The 13,919-nt window shown below is 42.6% G+C and overlaps 1 protein-coding gene across 2 annotated transcripts; it reads right to left on the minus strand.

Moving 5' to 3' along the window:
• Positions 1-479: 479 nt before the first annotated feature.
• Positions 480-5,873, minus strand: LOC309663826 (spermatogenesis-associated protein 31D4-like). Of its 2 annotated transcripts, XM_082468365.1 has the most exons (3): positions 5,753-5,873; positions 5,120-5,180; positions 480-4,837 (listed from the first exon to the last, which is right to left on the minus strand). In XM_082468365.1, the coding sequence occupies exons 1-3, from the start codon at positions 5,835-5,837 to the stop codon at positions 532-534; spliced, it is 4,452 nt and encodes a 1,483-aa protein (XP_082324491.1). In that variant the 5' UTR covers positions 5,838-5,873; the 3' UTR covers positions 480-531. The 2 variants fall into 2 exon arrangements, with proteins under 2 accessions (XP_082324491.1, XP_082324490.1); XM_082468364.1 differs by having other exon boundaries at positions 5,120-5,843.
• Positions 5,874-13,919: the final 8,046 nt, after the last annotated feature.

The following is a 13,919-nucleotide window of genomic DNA, read 5'->3' on the forward strand; positions in this document are numbered from 1 at the left end:
ATAGTGCCATTCAGGGTTCAGCCCCCCGTAGGAGCTTCTGGTCACTGAGTTCTAAATAATGATTAAGCTGTTGTTTCTTCTTCAGCATTATTTTCAGAAAGTATACCTGTCCTTAACCCTCCTCAAGTATAAAAGACCTATCTTCCCTACTTCTCTAAAGGATATAAAACGTTCAGTGAGGGGGGAGGTGTGGGCTGCTATACATTTTCATTAAGCCTCGCAAGTCAAGCTAAGCTAAGCGGCAGAAGACAAAGCCCATCTCCTCAAATTTCATCAGGGAGGAAATGGGCTTTGGGGCGGTGGGGGGGGCAGGGGTGGAGGGGGCACGATATCTATTTCTCAGCAAGAACTCCAGAGGACTGGTCACCTTTTAGCCAAAGCCAAAGGAAGCAATCAGTAAGAGCTGAACTATCTCCTTCCTTTCGCTTACACGTGAGCCCTGAGTTACCCAAAACCCAGAACACAGAAAAGATACACTATTATTAGATAAATATTTATTGGGGAGAATCAATAATCTCCACAAGGAAGGAATTATTTCTGGATGGGAAGTCTTCCTCCCTGGAAATTCTGGAGAAGTCTTTTCTGTCTAAACAGTAGAGACAGATGTCTGAACACAGTGCCTTCAGCAGTGCTGAGCGCAGCCAGGGGTGCTTGGCCAGCTTGACACCTGCGGGTGGGGCTTGGATGGGCCACAGGCTCCCTGTGGGACACTGCTGGGGGATGTCTGTGACACAGTCGCTGGTCCTTGAATGCCACAACTTTCTGGGGCTGTCTCTTCTTATCTCTGACCTGTCTTGTACTTGGAGGATAACCCTGGCCAGCAAAGATAGCTTCTTGATGGCAGGACTTGGTGTTTGTCACTTTACAGGAGGGAGCCCTGTAGTTGAAAGGATGCCCCTGGACAGGCTCTTTCCGGACCTGCACTTCCACCTTTCGCTGAGTTTTCCTAAACTGCACTGGGAAAGGAAGGGTCTCTGGAGAGCAGGTGACATCAATTGCATGCTGACTCCCCAGTTTCTCCTCTAGGAACTTCCTGATGTCTGTCACAATTTTCTGAGCTTCAGTTGTCCCAGTAAAGGCAGCTCTACTTTTAACTAGGCCTCTGTTCTGCACAGTTGATATGGGGCTGCTCTTTTCCTGGGCATCTTCTTGCCTTTTGTATTTTATCCCAGAATAAAGCCATTGCAAGAAGTGCTTCATTCTTTTTCTGATATGGCCTTCAGGAAGAGGCTGTCCCTTCTGTGATAGGGTCTGGGAAGACTTGCTCGCAAGTGTCTCCTCTAGTACCATGTCCTGAGTAGGGAAACTCTTCCTCCTAAGTTTGGATGTCCCCAGCCCTGTATCCCCTCCACCAAGCTCTTCTGCCTTGGGCCCCAGAGGGCTCACTCTCTTTGCAGTTGGTGGGAAATTCTTATCCTGGCACCTCCTTAAGGCATGCTTAGGTTCCTGCTGCTGCTCCGTCCTGATTCCTCTGTCCTCCAAATGGACACGCAGCACCTGGGAAGCTCCCATGTCCCCACCTGAGACAGCCTGGGCATGAGTCAGTGAGGCCTCGCAAGTCAAGTTATCTGAAGTGAGGGATGTGTCAGTGGGTTGGCCTTGAGCCTGGCTATGCTCCCTGTTCTCCAGTTTAAAGTTTAACTCACTGAACAGTTGTTCTTTAAGGTCTAATGATTTAGGATCTTGGGGAACTGGTAATTTGGGTGGGGGGCTTTCAGTGGTCACGGTAGTTTCTACTTTATTCTCATTCACATTTATCATTTGGGAGCTCCGTGGCTTGCTAGTTGTCAACACGTCACTAGTTTTTAATTGAAGAGTATCAAGCTCCTCAGCTGTGAATACCTCCCTAGACAATTTGGGCATGGAAACAGGTTCTGACTTCTCCACCTTTTTGCCCTGTTGCATTTCTCCTTTATCACTGGAACTCACACTCTTATGCTTCGGCTCATATCTGGCCCCAGCTTGCTTTGCAAGCAGCTTTTGGGGATATCTGTTGGCTAGTTGAGTCTGTCTATGACTTGCTTGCCCTGTGATGCAGAGTGAGTCAGGCAGACGAGTCTGTCTGGCATCCTTAATTCTCTGAACATCCTCTGCCAGCCCACGGTTGACACCAGAGCGTGATTGTCTCAGGACCCTCTGTCCTCCTTTGCCCACAGGTGAGATGGCAGGGAGAGAACGATCCAGGACAGGGGCTGAATTTGTTGCTCCCACTTTGTCTCCATGGAGAGATTTAGAGCTTCCTCTAAAGGACTTGAAGCTCCCAGATTTGGAGTCTGCCTCCGAAATCACATTGGTTGAGGAGGGCAAGTTGGCATGAGACAAGGACTGGGATGAGGCATCTTTCAATTTAAAGATCTGTATGGATTCAAGGACCTTGGCGGGAAGGGCCCACAACATCCTCATACGAAACCTTTTAATATGGGCTTCCAGCATCTGTTGTGCACTGGAATCAACAAAAGTCAGGTCCTGGAAGGTATTCAGGGAGTAGGCCTCACCCACTGATGATGGCAAACTTCTCTGTTTTGTTTGGGTGTGGGATTTCACAGAAGGAAGCAATGTTTGCTTCATAGCATGCCATGAACTATGCACAGTCCCAGGGAGCCGACCCTCATTTATTTCCTCAAACTTCTTGCTCAAATGTACTTTTAGGACATTTTCAAGTTGTCTCTGACCTAGACTCTCTGCTGACACCCTTGAATTTTTCTCTGAGAGACTCACCATCTGACTGTTTAGGTCTTTCTCAGAGTCATACCCCAGATCCTTACCTGAAGAGCTCTTTGGGTCATTCAACAGGTGATCTTTTGGGCCATTGTCTAGGCTGTGTCCCAGATCCTTCCCCACATCTTCCTCTAGCTGGAACATTTCTGAGCTCCTCTCATGGAAGCTTCCAGTTTGGCTCAATCCAACATTTACATTTTTGCTACTCTGACTCTTAAACACAGAGATCAGTGAGACTTCATTATTGCTCTCCGACTCAGATGCCTCTGAAAAACTATTTGGAGGCAACATCAGTGACACAGACTCGTAGATTCTGCGGGGCAGGCCCCACCGGTGTTGGATGAGCCTCTTTCGAAGGTGATGCTCTAGTTTCTTCCGAAGTTCATCACTGAGAGGAAACTCCCCAGGAAGGATGGAGATTGAAACATGGGCCTGGGGGGCCCGGTGGCGAGGAGTCTTAGGAGCTGATGGACAGAAGTCTTCCTGAGATCTTTGGACCACAGAGGGTAAACCCCACAAATTTTCCTGTTGTTTCTGCAAGATGTTCCATTCCAGCCGTTGAATTTCAGATGAGGAGAGAGACTCTGACTCATCCTGAGGTCTGTGGAAATGTACTCCACAGATCCTAATCTGGGGTAGAGGATCAGACGGTATGACAGGGAGTGGGGATTGAGGGTCGGCCTGGGACTGGACCTGAGTGAGAGGTAGGGGCTGAGATTGAGGCAGGGTTTGAGGCAAGGGTTCAGGCTGAATCTCAGGCAAGGACAGAGGTAGGGGATCGGGAAGCACTGGTGATTCTTGGCCTGTGGAGGCATTCGAGTTTCTATTGAAAATAAAGATTGAGGAACTGTCAGCCAAGACAGGAACAGCAGAGGGCAAGGACTCGCTGTGCAGAGATGGGAGACCCCAGAAGAACTGGATAGGTTTTTGCTGTAAATGGTCCTCCAGGGTCTTAGGATATGGGGGCTGCTGATGCACATGCAGCTCCTTTGGTTTGTCTTTGCTGCTCCAGAAGGGAAGGCAGACTGCTGAGTCACGCTTATCAGCAATTGACTCTAACATTTTCTGTGAAGAATTTTGTTGGTAGTCTGGCCTAACTTGTTCTGGAAAAGAATCTTTTTTATTTTCCTTTTCCTTCCACATCAGGAAATCGCTCCTCTTTTGGACTTGTCTCTCCAGGAGTGCCAGGACATCAGGGCTGAGAAATGAGAGGTTACCAGGCTCTACAAGGTTGGCTGCAGGGTCTCCCCCAAAAGAGGCCTCTGAAGAATGGAGGGCAAGAAACTCTTGATTGAAATCACATTGTGCCAACGTGGAAGGGAACAAGCCTTTGGCATGAGCTTGCCACCAGGAGAAGTCTGAAATTGACAAGCTTGAATGATCAGTGCCTCTGAGTGCTGGGACATAAGTGGACAACACACCAGGGCTTTCTGGAAGTGAGTTCTCAGGAACAGGCTTCAATAAGATGGCAATTGATTTAGACTGAGTGACAGTTAAAGTGCAGTCTGGCTGTGGTGAAACAGACAGAGTTGGTGGTGCATGATGACAAGCAGAAGAATCGGGGTGATTCACTGCCTGGGACAAATCTGATAAGGGATTGATATCTTGGGAAAGGGTGGGGTCAAGAGAGAAAATGGTATCCGGAGACAAAGTGGCCTCTCGTGGGGGAACAGGATCTGCTGTCTGAGTGTCATGTGGTAGGAGAGGGGGAAAGGCAAGGGGTTGGGGTGGGGAATAGTCCACTGGGGATTCAGAATTCAAGGAAGGAAAAGGCTCTGGTGCCAGAGAGTGACCCAGTGGTGAGGGTGAAAAAAAGTCAACTAAGGGAGTCACTGGGTTAGGGGAGAGAACGGAGGGGGGCAGTGGGGAAGGCTCAAGCAGAGAGGCTGCTGTTATGTCTCTTGGAGGGACTGTTGAGAAGGCAGGGGACAGAGTAAACGATGACTCAGTCACAGGAGCTGTGGAAGCCAACGGGGACACAGAGGAAGTAGAATCTTCCAGGGCCTCCGGGAATAGCATCCGATTGACCTCAGCAGTTGCCTTATTACACACCTCGCAGAAGGGGTCTGGACATAAGAGTTGACGAAAGCGGGTGGTGTCATCATGCCGGCCCAGGGGGCTGCAGAAGACAGGAAGTACAAAGATGCAACCAGGACCAGAACAAGGAAAGGGGGACCTGCTGGCCTGGCGGGGGGGGGGGGTCATTTGAAGCCTGCTGCCCCTTCACATTGCTCTACATCCATGAGTTCACAACACGCTCAGTAGCCCTCATCTCAAGGCCTTCATCACATACTCATTCCTATGCTACCCCCTGCCAGGACTACAGCAGGTGGCACTGAATCCCTGGAATGCATAGAACATGCTAAGGAGGGATCAGGAAAGAAGGGGAAAGACTAGTCACCTTTTCAGAATAGAAATCAGCTTCGTTTTCTCCTCTGTTTCTGTCTGGTGACAGCTCCAACCTGAGAAACCAGGAGAGTGGGTTATATGTAATGAAGGTAGAAGCATAGGTATAAGGAGTCCCCTTACGGGAAACCATTGGGATATTAGACTCTGAAAGACCCAAGAATCAGTAGATGAGGTCAAATGGTCAATGACATTAACATGTGTATGTTGCTTCTTGTAAAGCACTTGCACATGCATTTTATCTCATGTGATGCTCAAAAACACCATGTGAAGCCCAGAGATCAGTGTTGCCTTAGAGAGGAATCTGATCATCCAGGAAGTCAAAGGACTTTTACAAAGTCAGGACACAGAAGTTCTGACTCTTGACATCTCACATGGCCACCTGTTGGGAAACACCCATTGCCCAGGTCCATCACTGCTTCATGCCCAGCAATGAGCAGAGCAGGGAATCTGAGAAGTGTCTCAGGCTCTGACTGCCTTCCCATAAGCCTCTCCTCTGAGAACTCTGGTTTCTGAGAGAAACTGTATCTAGCAGTTGACATCCTCAGAGATCAGGGACCTTGGACCTCATGGAAAAGGCAGGAAGGGTCACCCTTGGAGAGTTCAGATGGGATAGGCAGAACCTTACCTTTCGGTGTTCCACCTTTCCTTCTCCTCTTGGCTCTGCCCTGATGCTGAGAACAGAAAGAAAAGAATGAAGGGCTGGGGCTCATTTCTCTCACTCCTCTCTAGGAAACTCGGATATTCATTATCCATGAATAATATGACTCTATTTTAATTAATAGAACTTTATGTTCCTTCCTTTTTTCAATTTTAAAGGCTTAAAAATGCTTTCAATTTTTTTCTTCTTTGACAAACTCAAAGAAGGACTTTTGTCTATGAGGTCCACACTTGATATTCTCAGTCAGAAGTCATCAGCCCAAGGAGGGCACAGCATCTGAGGCCAACAGTCACGTCCATGTCCCTCAGATAGGACCCTGTATCCTGGAGCTCAGGCTCCAGCCTCTGCTCAGAGGCTCTCAGAGACTCAGCATTGCTGCTCTGATCAGCCCAGCACAAAGGAAGGCTCTGTCGAGTGATGCCTGACGTGAGAATGTGACTCATGATCAAGCATTGGGGAACTGTTCTCCTGCAGAGATCCCAAACTCTCTAAATAACCCAACCCAGGGCCACAAAGTTACTGCAAAGTTATTGCTTGGGATTTTATCCTGGAATCTCCAAACACTCAGATGGGCCATGGGCTTCAACTGGAAGCCTTAGTCCCCCCCAGAACTACTGGCCCTGCCTGGCCTATGATGTTCTATCCTCTCCTTGAACTTCCTATCTTAGGTGTCTCTCTGACCCAACCAATCTCACTGAGAAATGTGAGCAGGGGAACAAGAAAATAAAGAATCATTCTTTGAGAGGCAACTTTTGGTTCCAGCTCCAACATTTAAAGAGCTTGGGAGTCATTACTCCAGTCTTTAGAAGAAGCAAAATCTGAACCAATTGAAAGTCAGTGACTTTTCTCGTAGCATTAGAGAATTAAGGTCACCAGGCAAATCACTCCAAAATCTTCATAGAGGGTGAATGCAGAGAATCACAGTTGAGGTCAGCTTACCTCAAGCAGAGGCCACTGGAGCCATAAATTGATAGGAACACTTAAAAGGACACTTTGACAAATTGCTAGTGGACGCACGTGGGCTAACATGAGAGCGAGAAACTCCTAGGGTCATTATCTTAGGGGGGCCTCCACCTATTCATGGGTTTCGCCTATGGGAACCCCACCAGGTTCTCTCGGTGAAGAGCCATGAAAAATTCTGATGTTTCTGGTGGAGGAGTGTGGGAATGGGAAGAAAAGTAACAATTTTGAAAACATTCTGAAATATCCCCTGAATGTTCTCCATAACGGAAGCTTACTCAGCAGAGGAAAAGACTACCAGAGACTTATCCCACATGGGAGAAGGGAAATTATCCAACTCCAGTTCCCTCTAGCCCTCCTATCTCTTCTAAAAAGTGAAAAGAAAGAAAGAAAAGTGTTAGAAACATCTGTGAATAACCCAGGGACACAGACCCACTAAAAGACAGATTTAATCATATCCCCTCCCCCCAGCACCTTACTACCACATCAACAGGGCTCCAGTATGGTAAAAGAGGATCATAGCCGAAAGAGCTGCAAGGCATAGGCTCTATATAAGGAGGAGACTTAGGGAAATCTGAAGACACCAAGGGCGATTAAAACAAGGACACTATAGGAAATTGAAGTCTCTGACATATACAGCTACAGTAAATATTAAACACAACCAACACGTACCCAGATTAACATAAAACTTCACACTAAGGTCTGTTTACTTCAGTTCCTATTACCCAGTACATTATGTCTGGCTTTCAACAAAAAATTACAAGGTATGATAAAAAGGCAAGGAAAAACAGTCTGAATAGATAAAGCAAGCATCAGATCCACATTCAGATATGACACAGATTTTTGAATTGTCATACATGGAATCCAAAATAACCATCGTTTCATGTTAAGGGCTCTAATGGAAAAAGCAGAAACAAGCAAGAACAGATGAGCAATAAGCAGAGAGAGGGAAAGTCTAAGAAAGAATCAAAAGGAAATGTTGGAGACCAAAAACACTATAACAGAAATGAAGAATGCTTTTAATTGGCTCATCTGTAGATTGCCTATGGCCAGGGAAAGAATAAGTGAGTTTGAAAATATGTCAATAGAAACTTTCCAAACTGAAATGCAAAGAGAAAAAGAATTTTAAAAAAAATTTTAACTCAGAATATCCAAGAACTGTGAGACAGTTTCAAAATGTATAATACACATGTAATTGAAATACCAAAAGGAGAAGAAAGAGAGAACAGAGAATAAGAAATATTTGAAGAAATAACAGCCCAGGATTTTCCAAAATTAATGACAGATTAACCATAGATTGTGGGAGCTCAGAGAACACCAAGCAGTATAAATACAAAGAAAGTCTATACCTGAACATATTTTATTAAAACTGTAGGAAACTGAAAGATAAAATCTTGAAAGAATACAGAAGAAAGTAATATCCTACCTCCAAAGGAACAAGGATAAGAATTATGGGCTTATCATAAACCATGCAAGCAAGAAGAGAATTGAGTGAAATATTTAAAGTGTTGCAAGAAAAAAAAATCACCCTAGAACATTGTGTCTAGTGAAATTATCCTTCAAAAGTGAAGGAGAAATAAAAACTTTCTCAAACAAAAACTGAGATACTCATCAGCAGCAGATTTGCCCTGGAATAAATGTTAAAAGAAGTTCTTCAAGGAGAAGGAAAATGACAACTCAGATCTACATAAAGGAAGGGAAAAGAAGGAATAAATGAAGGTAAAACAAAACTTTTATTTTTCTTATTCTCAGTTGACCTAATAATACTAATGATAGTGTATTGGGTGATTATAGTATATGGATAAGTGAAATAAATGACATCAGTGTTACAAGGGACAGGAGGGAGGAATTGGGAACTCTGTTATAATGGAACCTGCACTACCTATAAAGTGGTATAATGTTATATATACAAGTGGCCTTAGATTAGTTGTAAATGTATATTAAAAATTCATGGGCAACCATGAAAATATTTTTTAAAGAATACTTGACATGCTAAGAGAAGAGAGAAATGGAATCATATAAAGTGCTTGTTTAAAATCAGAAAAGGCAGAAAAAGAGAGGAAGAAAAAAAGAATACACATAATAAATACTAAACAGTTACAGATATGATAGATATTAATCCAACTATATTAAAAAATCGCTAAATGTAAGTGGTGTAAATTCACCAATTAAAAGACAGACTGTCAGTGGATAAAACAAGATCCAATTATATGTTGTCTACAAAACACTCACTTTAAATATAAAGACACAGATGATTAAAAGTAAAGGGAAAGAGAAAACTGTACTATGTTAACACTGATGAAAGAAAGCAGGAGGAACTGTATTAATTTCAGACAAAGCAGACTTCAGAACAAGGAAAGTTATGAGGGATAAAGAGGGGCAGTACATAACAACAAAGGGGTCAACTCTCCAAGAAGACACAACAATCCTTAACATGTACACAATCTAACAGCAGACTGTCAAAATATGTGAGGCAAAAACTGGTCCAACTGCAAGGAGAATTAGGTGAATCCACTGTTATTTTTGGAGACTTCAACACCCCTCTATCAGAAATGGACAGATTCAGCCGGCAGAAAATCAGTAAGGATATAGTTGACCTAAACAGCACCATCAATCAACTTGATCTAATGGACATTTATAGAATACTTCATTCAACAACAGAATACGCATTCTTCTCAAGCACACATGGAACATTGACCAAAATAAACCACATTCTGGGCCACAAAACACACCTTAACAAATATAAAATAGAAATCATACAAAGTATATTTTCAGACCATAATGGACTTAAACTAGAAATCAATTACAGAAAAATAGCTGGAAATGCCAAAATGTTTGGAGAGTAAACAACATGCTACTAAAACATGGGTCAAGGAAGAAATATCAAGAGAAAAAATATTTTAAACTAAATGAAAATTAAAATACAACTTGTCAAAATTTGTGAGTTGCAGAAAAAGCAGTACTTAGAGGGAAACTGATAGCATTGAATGCATCTATTTGAAAAGATTTAATATCTTTGAAGGACTCTGGTTTGCTGACCTGATCAATTTCTCCCTGTGTCCAAAATATTGGGAAACATGAATTCCTCCTTAGGTAGCACAGTGACAGAAGAAGGAGCCCCACCCAACACACAAAGACAAGGATGGGAAAACCTAGGAAGTTGAGCTGGAGCTCAGCCATGGTGCAGTAAGGCTCCTCAGACAACGAAGATGGTCCAGATCATCAGAAGTGCATTGCTGCCTCAGGCATCTGGGCATTGAAAGTGCACATTCTAGACTAGAGTTCTAGGCCCACATCACAGAGGTTAAGCGTAAACACCAAAGGTTCTTGAGGGTGGGGGAGGGGACAACACAAGAGAAATAAACCCACAATCGTTCCCCCACCATCCAACCCAGCAGATCTATCCACCCCTCCAGGGCCCTTTAGATACCTCTAACCCACCTTCCAACCCACACATTTACATACCATATATTTACCTTGGTGAAAATTTCTGTTTATTCCACACGTTACCCAGATTATTACCTGAGACCCTTTTACTGCTTGGTGATCTACCTTTGGACTCCACATAATATTTAAAACTCTGCTATGCCAAGGGATTTTTACCTCCAAGCCTTCAGCTACAGCTTCCCCTCATATATAATGTGTTCTCACCTGTATGAAGCCAGAAATATACTCACCCCCCCCCATATCTCCTCAAAAGAATTCACATTCACCAGAAAGTGTGAGTGTGCAGAGTAGCCTGTACCAGTGAACAGGAAGCATGACAAAAAGGGAAACAAGGGCATGGCACACCCATGAACCTATGGCAAACAACTTAAAAACCTGTAGTAATTCTTTTTTTCCTAAAATCCCTCTTAGGCTATTTAGCCCCCTAAGGTTCTCAAATCTAGCCCCCTCCACCCATACAGTGTCTCATCCTGCTGCTTGCTCCCTCTTCTGACAAATCCCTTCTCAAAACATTTAAATTTTTTTCTTTATTTTACAGAACACAACCCGAAGGACCAAACACACCCTGATTTAAGGAGTGGGCTTCTCTTTAACATAACTTCTAATGAGCACAATATTTAGCAATATGTTTTAGTTCTTTTGACCCACACTCATGGTTACTTCTTCTATGAAAAGTTTTATGATTTTTTTCCCCCATCTACTTTCTTACTTTCCACCAAAATTCCTGTTGGCATCTCCATACCTTTTTAAACAATGATGTCATTTTTGTTGATGTGTATATGTATTTATTTCATCTCCCCGTGCTAGTCATTTAATAGTTGCAGCCCTTATACCTTCATTATTTAGATTATAAACTGCTGAAATTAAGCCGTGTCATTTCCTTACTTTGCTTGCCTGTGTTCCCTCGTTGAGTCTGATGAATCAGTCTTGACCCCAGATACCTAATTCTCTCCCTCCCCTATGAGGACGATACTAGTAATGACAGCTCCTTTCTTTACCTGTCTCCTCCTGCAACCACAGCTCCACTGTTGTCTCTACCCAAAAGGAGGGTACATTTCAAGCCCACTCCATCTCACATACGCTCCTCCCCTGACTACAGGAGGTGTATCTGTTCAGAAAAATCCCTCCACATATCTTTGTATCTCTGGTATTGTTTTTTTTATAGAAAGTCTGGTCCTGACTGTCCCCGAGGTCCCTAGGATTCACAACTGTAAAAACATCCTCTAAAGTTTGAGCAATATAAGCTCCACCAAAAGAATTTCCAGGAGAGAAGGGGTCAGAAAAATGACACATAAAATATATTCTTCAAAAAGTGGCCTCGTCATAAAAAAGAAAGACCGAGAAACACTGATCCAGATTAAAGGAGACTAAAAGCACACGACAACTAAATGCAGTCTGTGATTCTGAATCCTGTAATGGAGGTTTTGAAAAAAAGCCACAAAGGACATTACTCAATAAATTGACAAAAATGGAATATGAATGGGAGATTAGTTAAAAGTTTTATGTCATTGTTAAATTTACTGGAGGGGATAAATAACTGTACTGCATGTAAGAGAATCTTCTTTTTCTTAAATACACAATGAAATATTCAAGGAGAAGGTGCATGATGCATGAAACGTATTTTCAAATATTCAGAAATGTATGCATATTTTTCATATATGTGTGTGTGTGCGTATTCACATATATAGAGAAAGGGGAGGCAGGGAGGGAAGGAGACAGAAACAGAGACAGAGAGAGGAGAGAGATCTCAAATGGGTCAAAATGTTAGTAGGTAAGTCTGGATAAAGGGTACATGGTTTTACCATCCATGCAACTTTTCCACAAGTTTAGTTATTTTCAAATAAATACATTTTTAAAATAGACCATTGCCTGCTGTCCTGGATTTTACCTAAACTTTGAGATTTCTGCCTTTGATTCTTGCAGCTACCACCATCACCATACCCAAACCCCAGAAATGTGTAATGCCAGCTTTAAAAGTTCTCTCACGTTCTGTCCCAGGCAAGAAATCTGGGATCCTCTGCACATTTCAACAGGATTTTACAAAATGCTGAAGAAGAGCACCACCCCCTCCCCACCAACAAATTTTTTTCAATTAAACACAATACAAAAAAAAAAAAAAAGAAGGAAAAAAATCAACATGTTTACAGCATGGAACCCCTAATTTTTCTTATCTGGTGCCACCAGGTCATCCGTCTTCTGGCGTTTTGTGGTGTGAATTGGTTTGCCAGCACTTCGTCTGCTCTGCTCGCCAGTTACCATTCTTCCACCAGATTTTTGTCTTCCAAAAATGTGTTGACATCTTTTGTCGTATCCTCTCTCCTTCTAGTCATCCTTAAGCACTTATTCTTCTTAAATCCTTTGTTTGAATAGTTTTATTGAAATATAGTTCACATACCATACAATTTACTCATTTAAAGTGTGTAATTCCATGATTTTTAGTGTACTCACAGACATGTGCATCACCACAATTTTAAAAACATTTTCATGACTTCAGAACGAACCCCGTAACCTTTAGCTATTACCCGCCACCCTTCCTCTCCCAGCTCTAAGCAACCATTAATCTACTTTCTGTCCTCTCTTGGTTTCCCTATTCTGAACATTTCACATGAATGGAATCATATGTAGTTATTTGTGACTGGCTTCTTTCACTTAGCATAATGTTTTCAAGGTTCAGCCATGTTGTAGCATGTATCAGTGCTTTTTAATGCCAAAAATATTACACTGCATGGATATACCATATTTTATTTACCCATTCATCAGTTGATGGACATTTGGGTTGTTTCTGCCTTTTAACTCTTATGAATAATACTGCTATGAACATTTGTTTATAAGTTTTTGTGTGGACATATGTTTTCATTTCTCTTGAGTATATACCTAGAAGTGGAGTTGCTGGGTCACATAGTAATTCTATGTTTAACATTTTGAAGCGCTGACAGACTGTTTTCCAAAACAGCTGCACCATTTTTCATTCCCACAAGCAGTGTATCAGGGTTCCAGTTTCTCCGCATTCTCACCAACACTTGTTTTAATATGACTTTTTGTTTCTAGTCATTCTTGTGTGTGTGAAGTGTTATATCATAGTGGCTTTGGTTTTCATTTTCCTGATGGCTAGAGATGTTGAACCTCTTTTCACCTACTCTTACTTTTTTTTTTCATCTACTCTTGCTTTTAATGGCATTTGGGGAAAGAGAGAAGATAAACAAGTGTGTTTTATCTACTGTGTTTAACTCGAGACACAATAGCTCGTTTTAACTGTGTGACAGGAAAAATATTTTCTTGTAAATATTTGAAAACACATATAGTGATGTCAAGTCTTTATCAACATGCACAGTTTACTACTTCTATTCTTTCTGCATGTTATAGTTACTGTGTGATTAAGGGAAAGCAATATTGTGCACTGAATTTGATCTGTAAGATTACTTCTTGTATGGGGTTGAGGGAGGAATTCATTCAAATGACTCCTTAGGGTTGACTAAAAGGCAGAGCAGAACTGATTGCCAGAGCCTCTAAAGCACAACGCTTTTTTGTCACCAATGCTGTGTACATCTGTTGTGAATAACTGTGTACCACAGGTGATAAATATCAAAGAAATGTGAGAGCTTTGACATGGGCACATAGCATATGTCTTAAGAGATAGATGACACGATGTTTAAATGGGCTTTTACACTTTAATCATAGTGTAAAAGATGGGATGTATCACACATGCCAAATGATAACTGTGAAAGCT

Source organism: Balaenoptera physalus, assembly GCF_965194825.1.
Source record: "Balaenoptera physalus genome assembly, chromosome: 7".
Taxonomy (NCBI): domain Eukaryota; kingdom Metazoa; phylum Chordata; class Mammalia; order Artiodactyla; family Balaenopteridae; genus Balaenoptera; species Balaenoptera physalus.

Bases quoted from the DNA above. Each gene is read 5' to 3' on its own strand.
- LOC309663826 (XM_082468364.1), bottom strand. From the start codon at position 5,361: ATGCATGTGCAAGTGCTTTACAAGAAGCAACATACACATGTTAATGTC. The intron at 4,838-5,119 runs GTGACTAGTCTT...TGTCTTCTGCAG, and splicing joins CTGATTTCTATTCTGAAAAG to CCCCCTGGGCCGGCATGATG.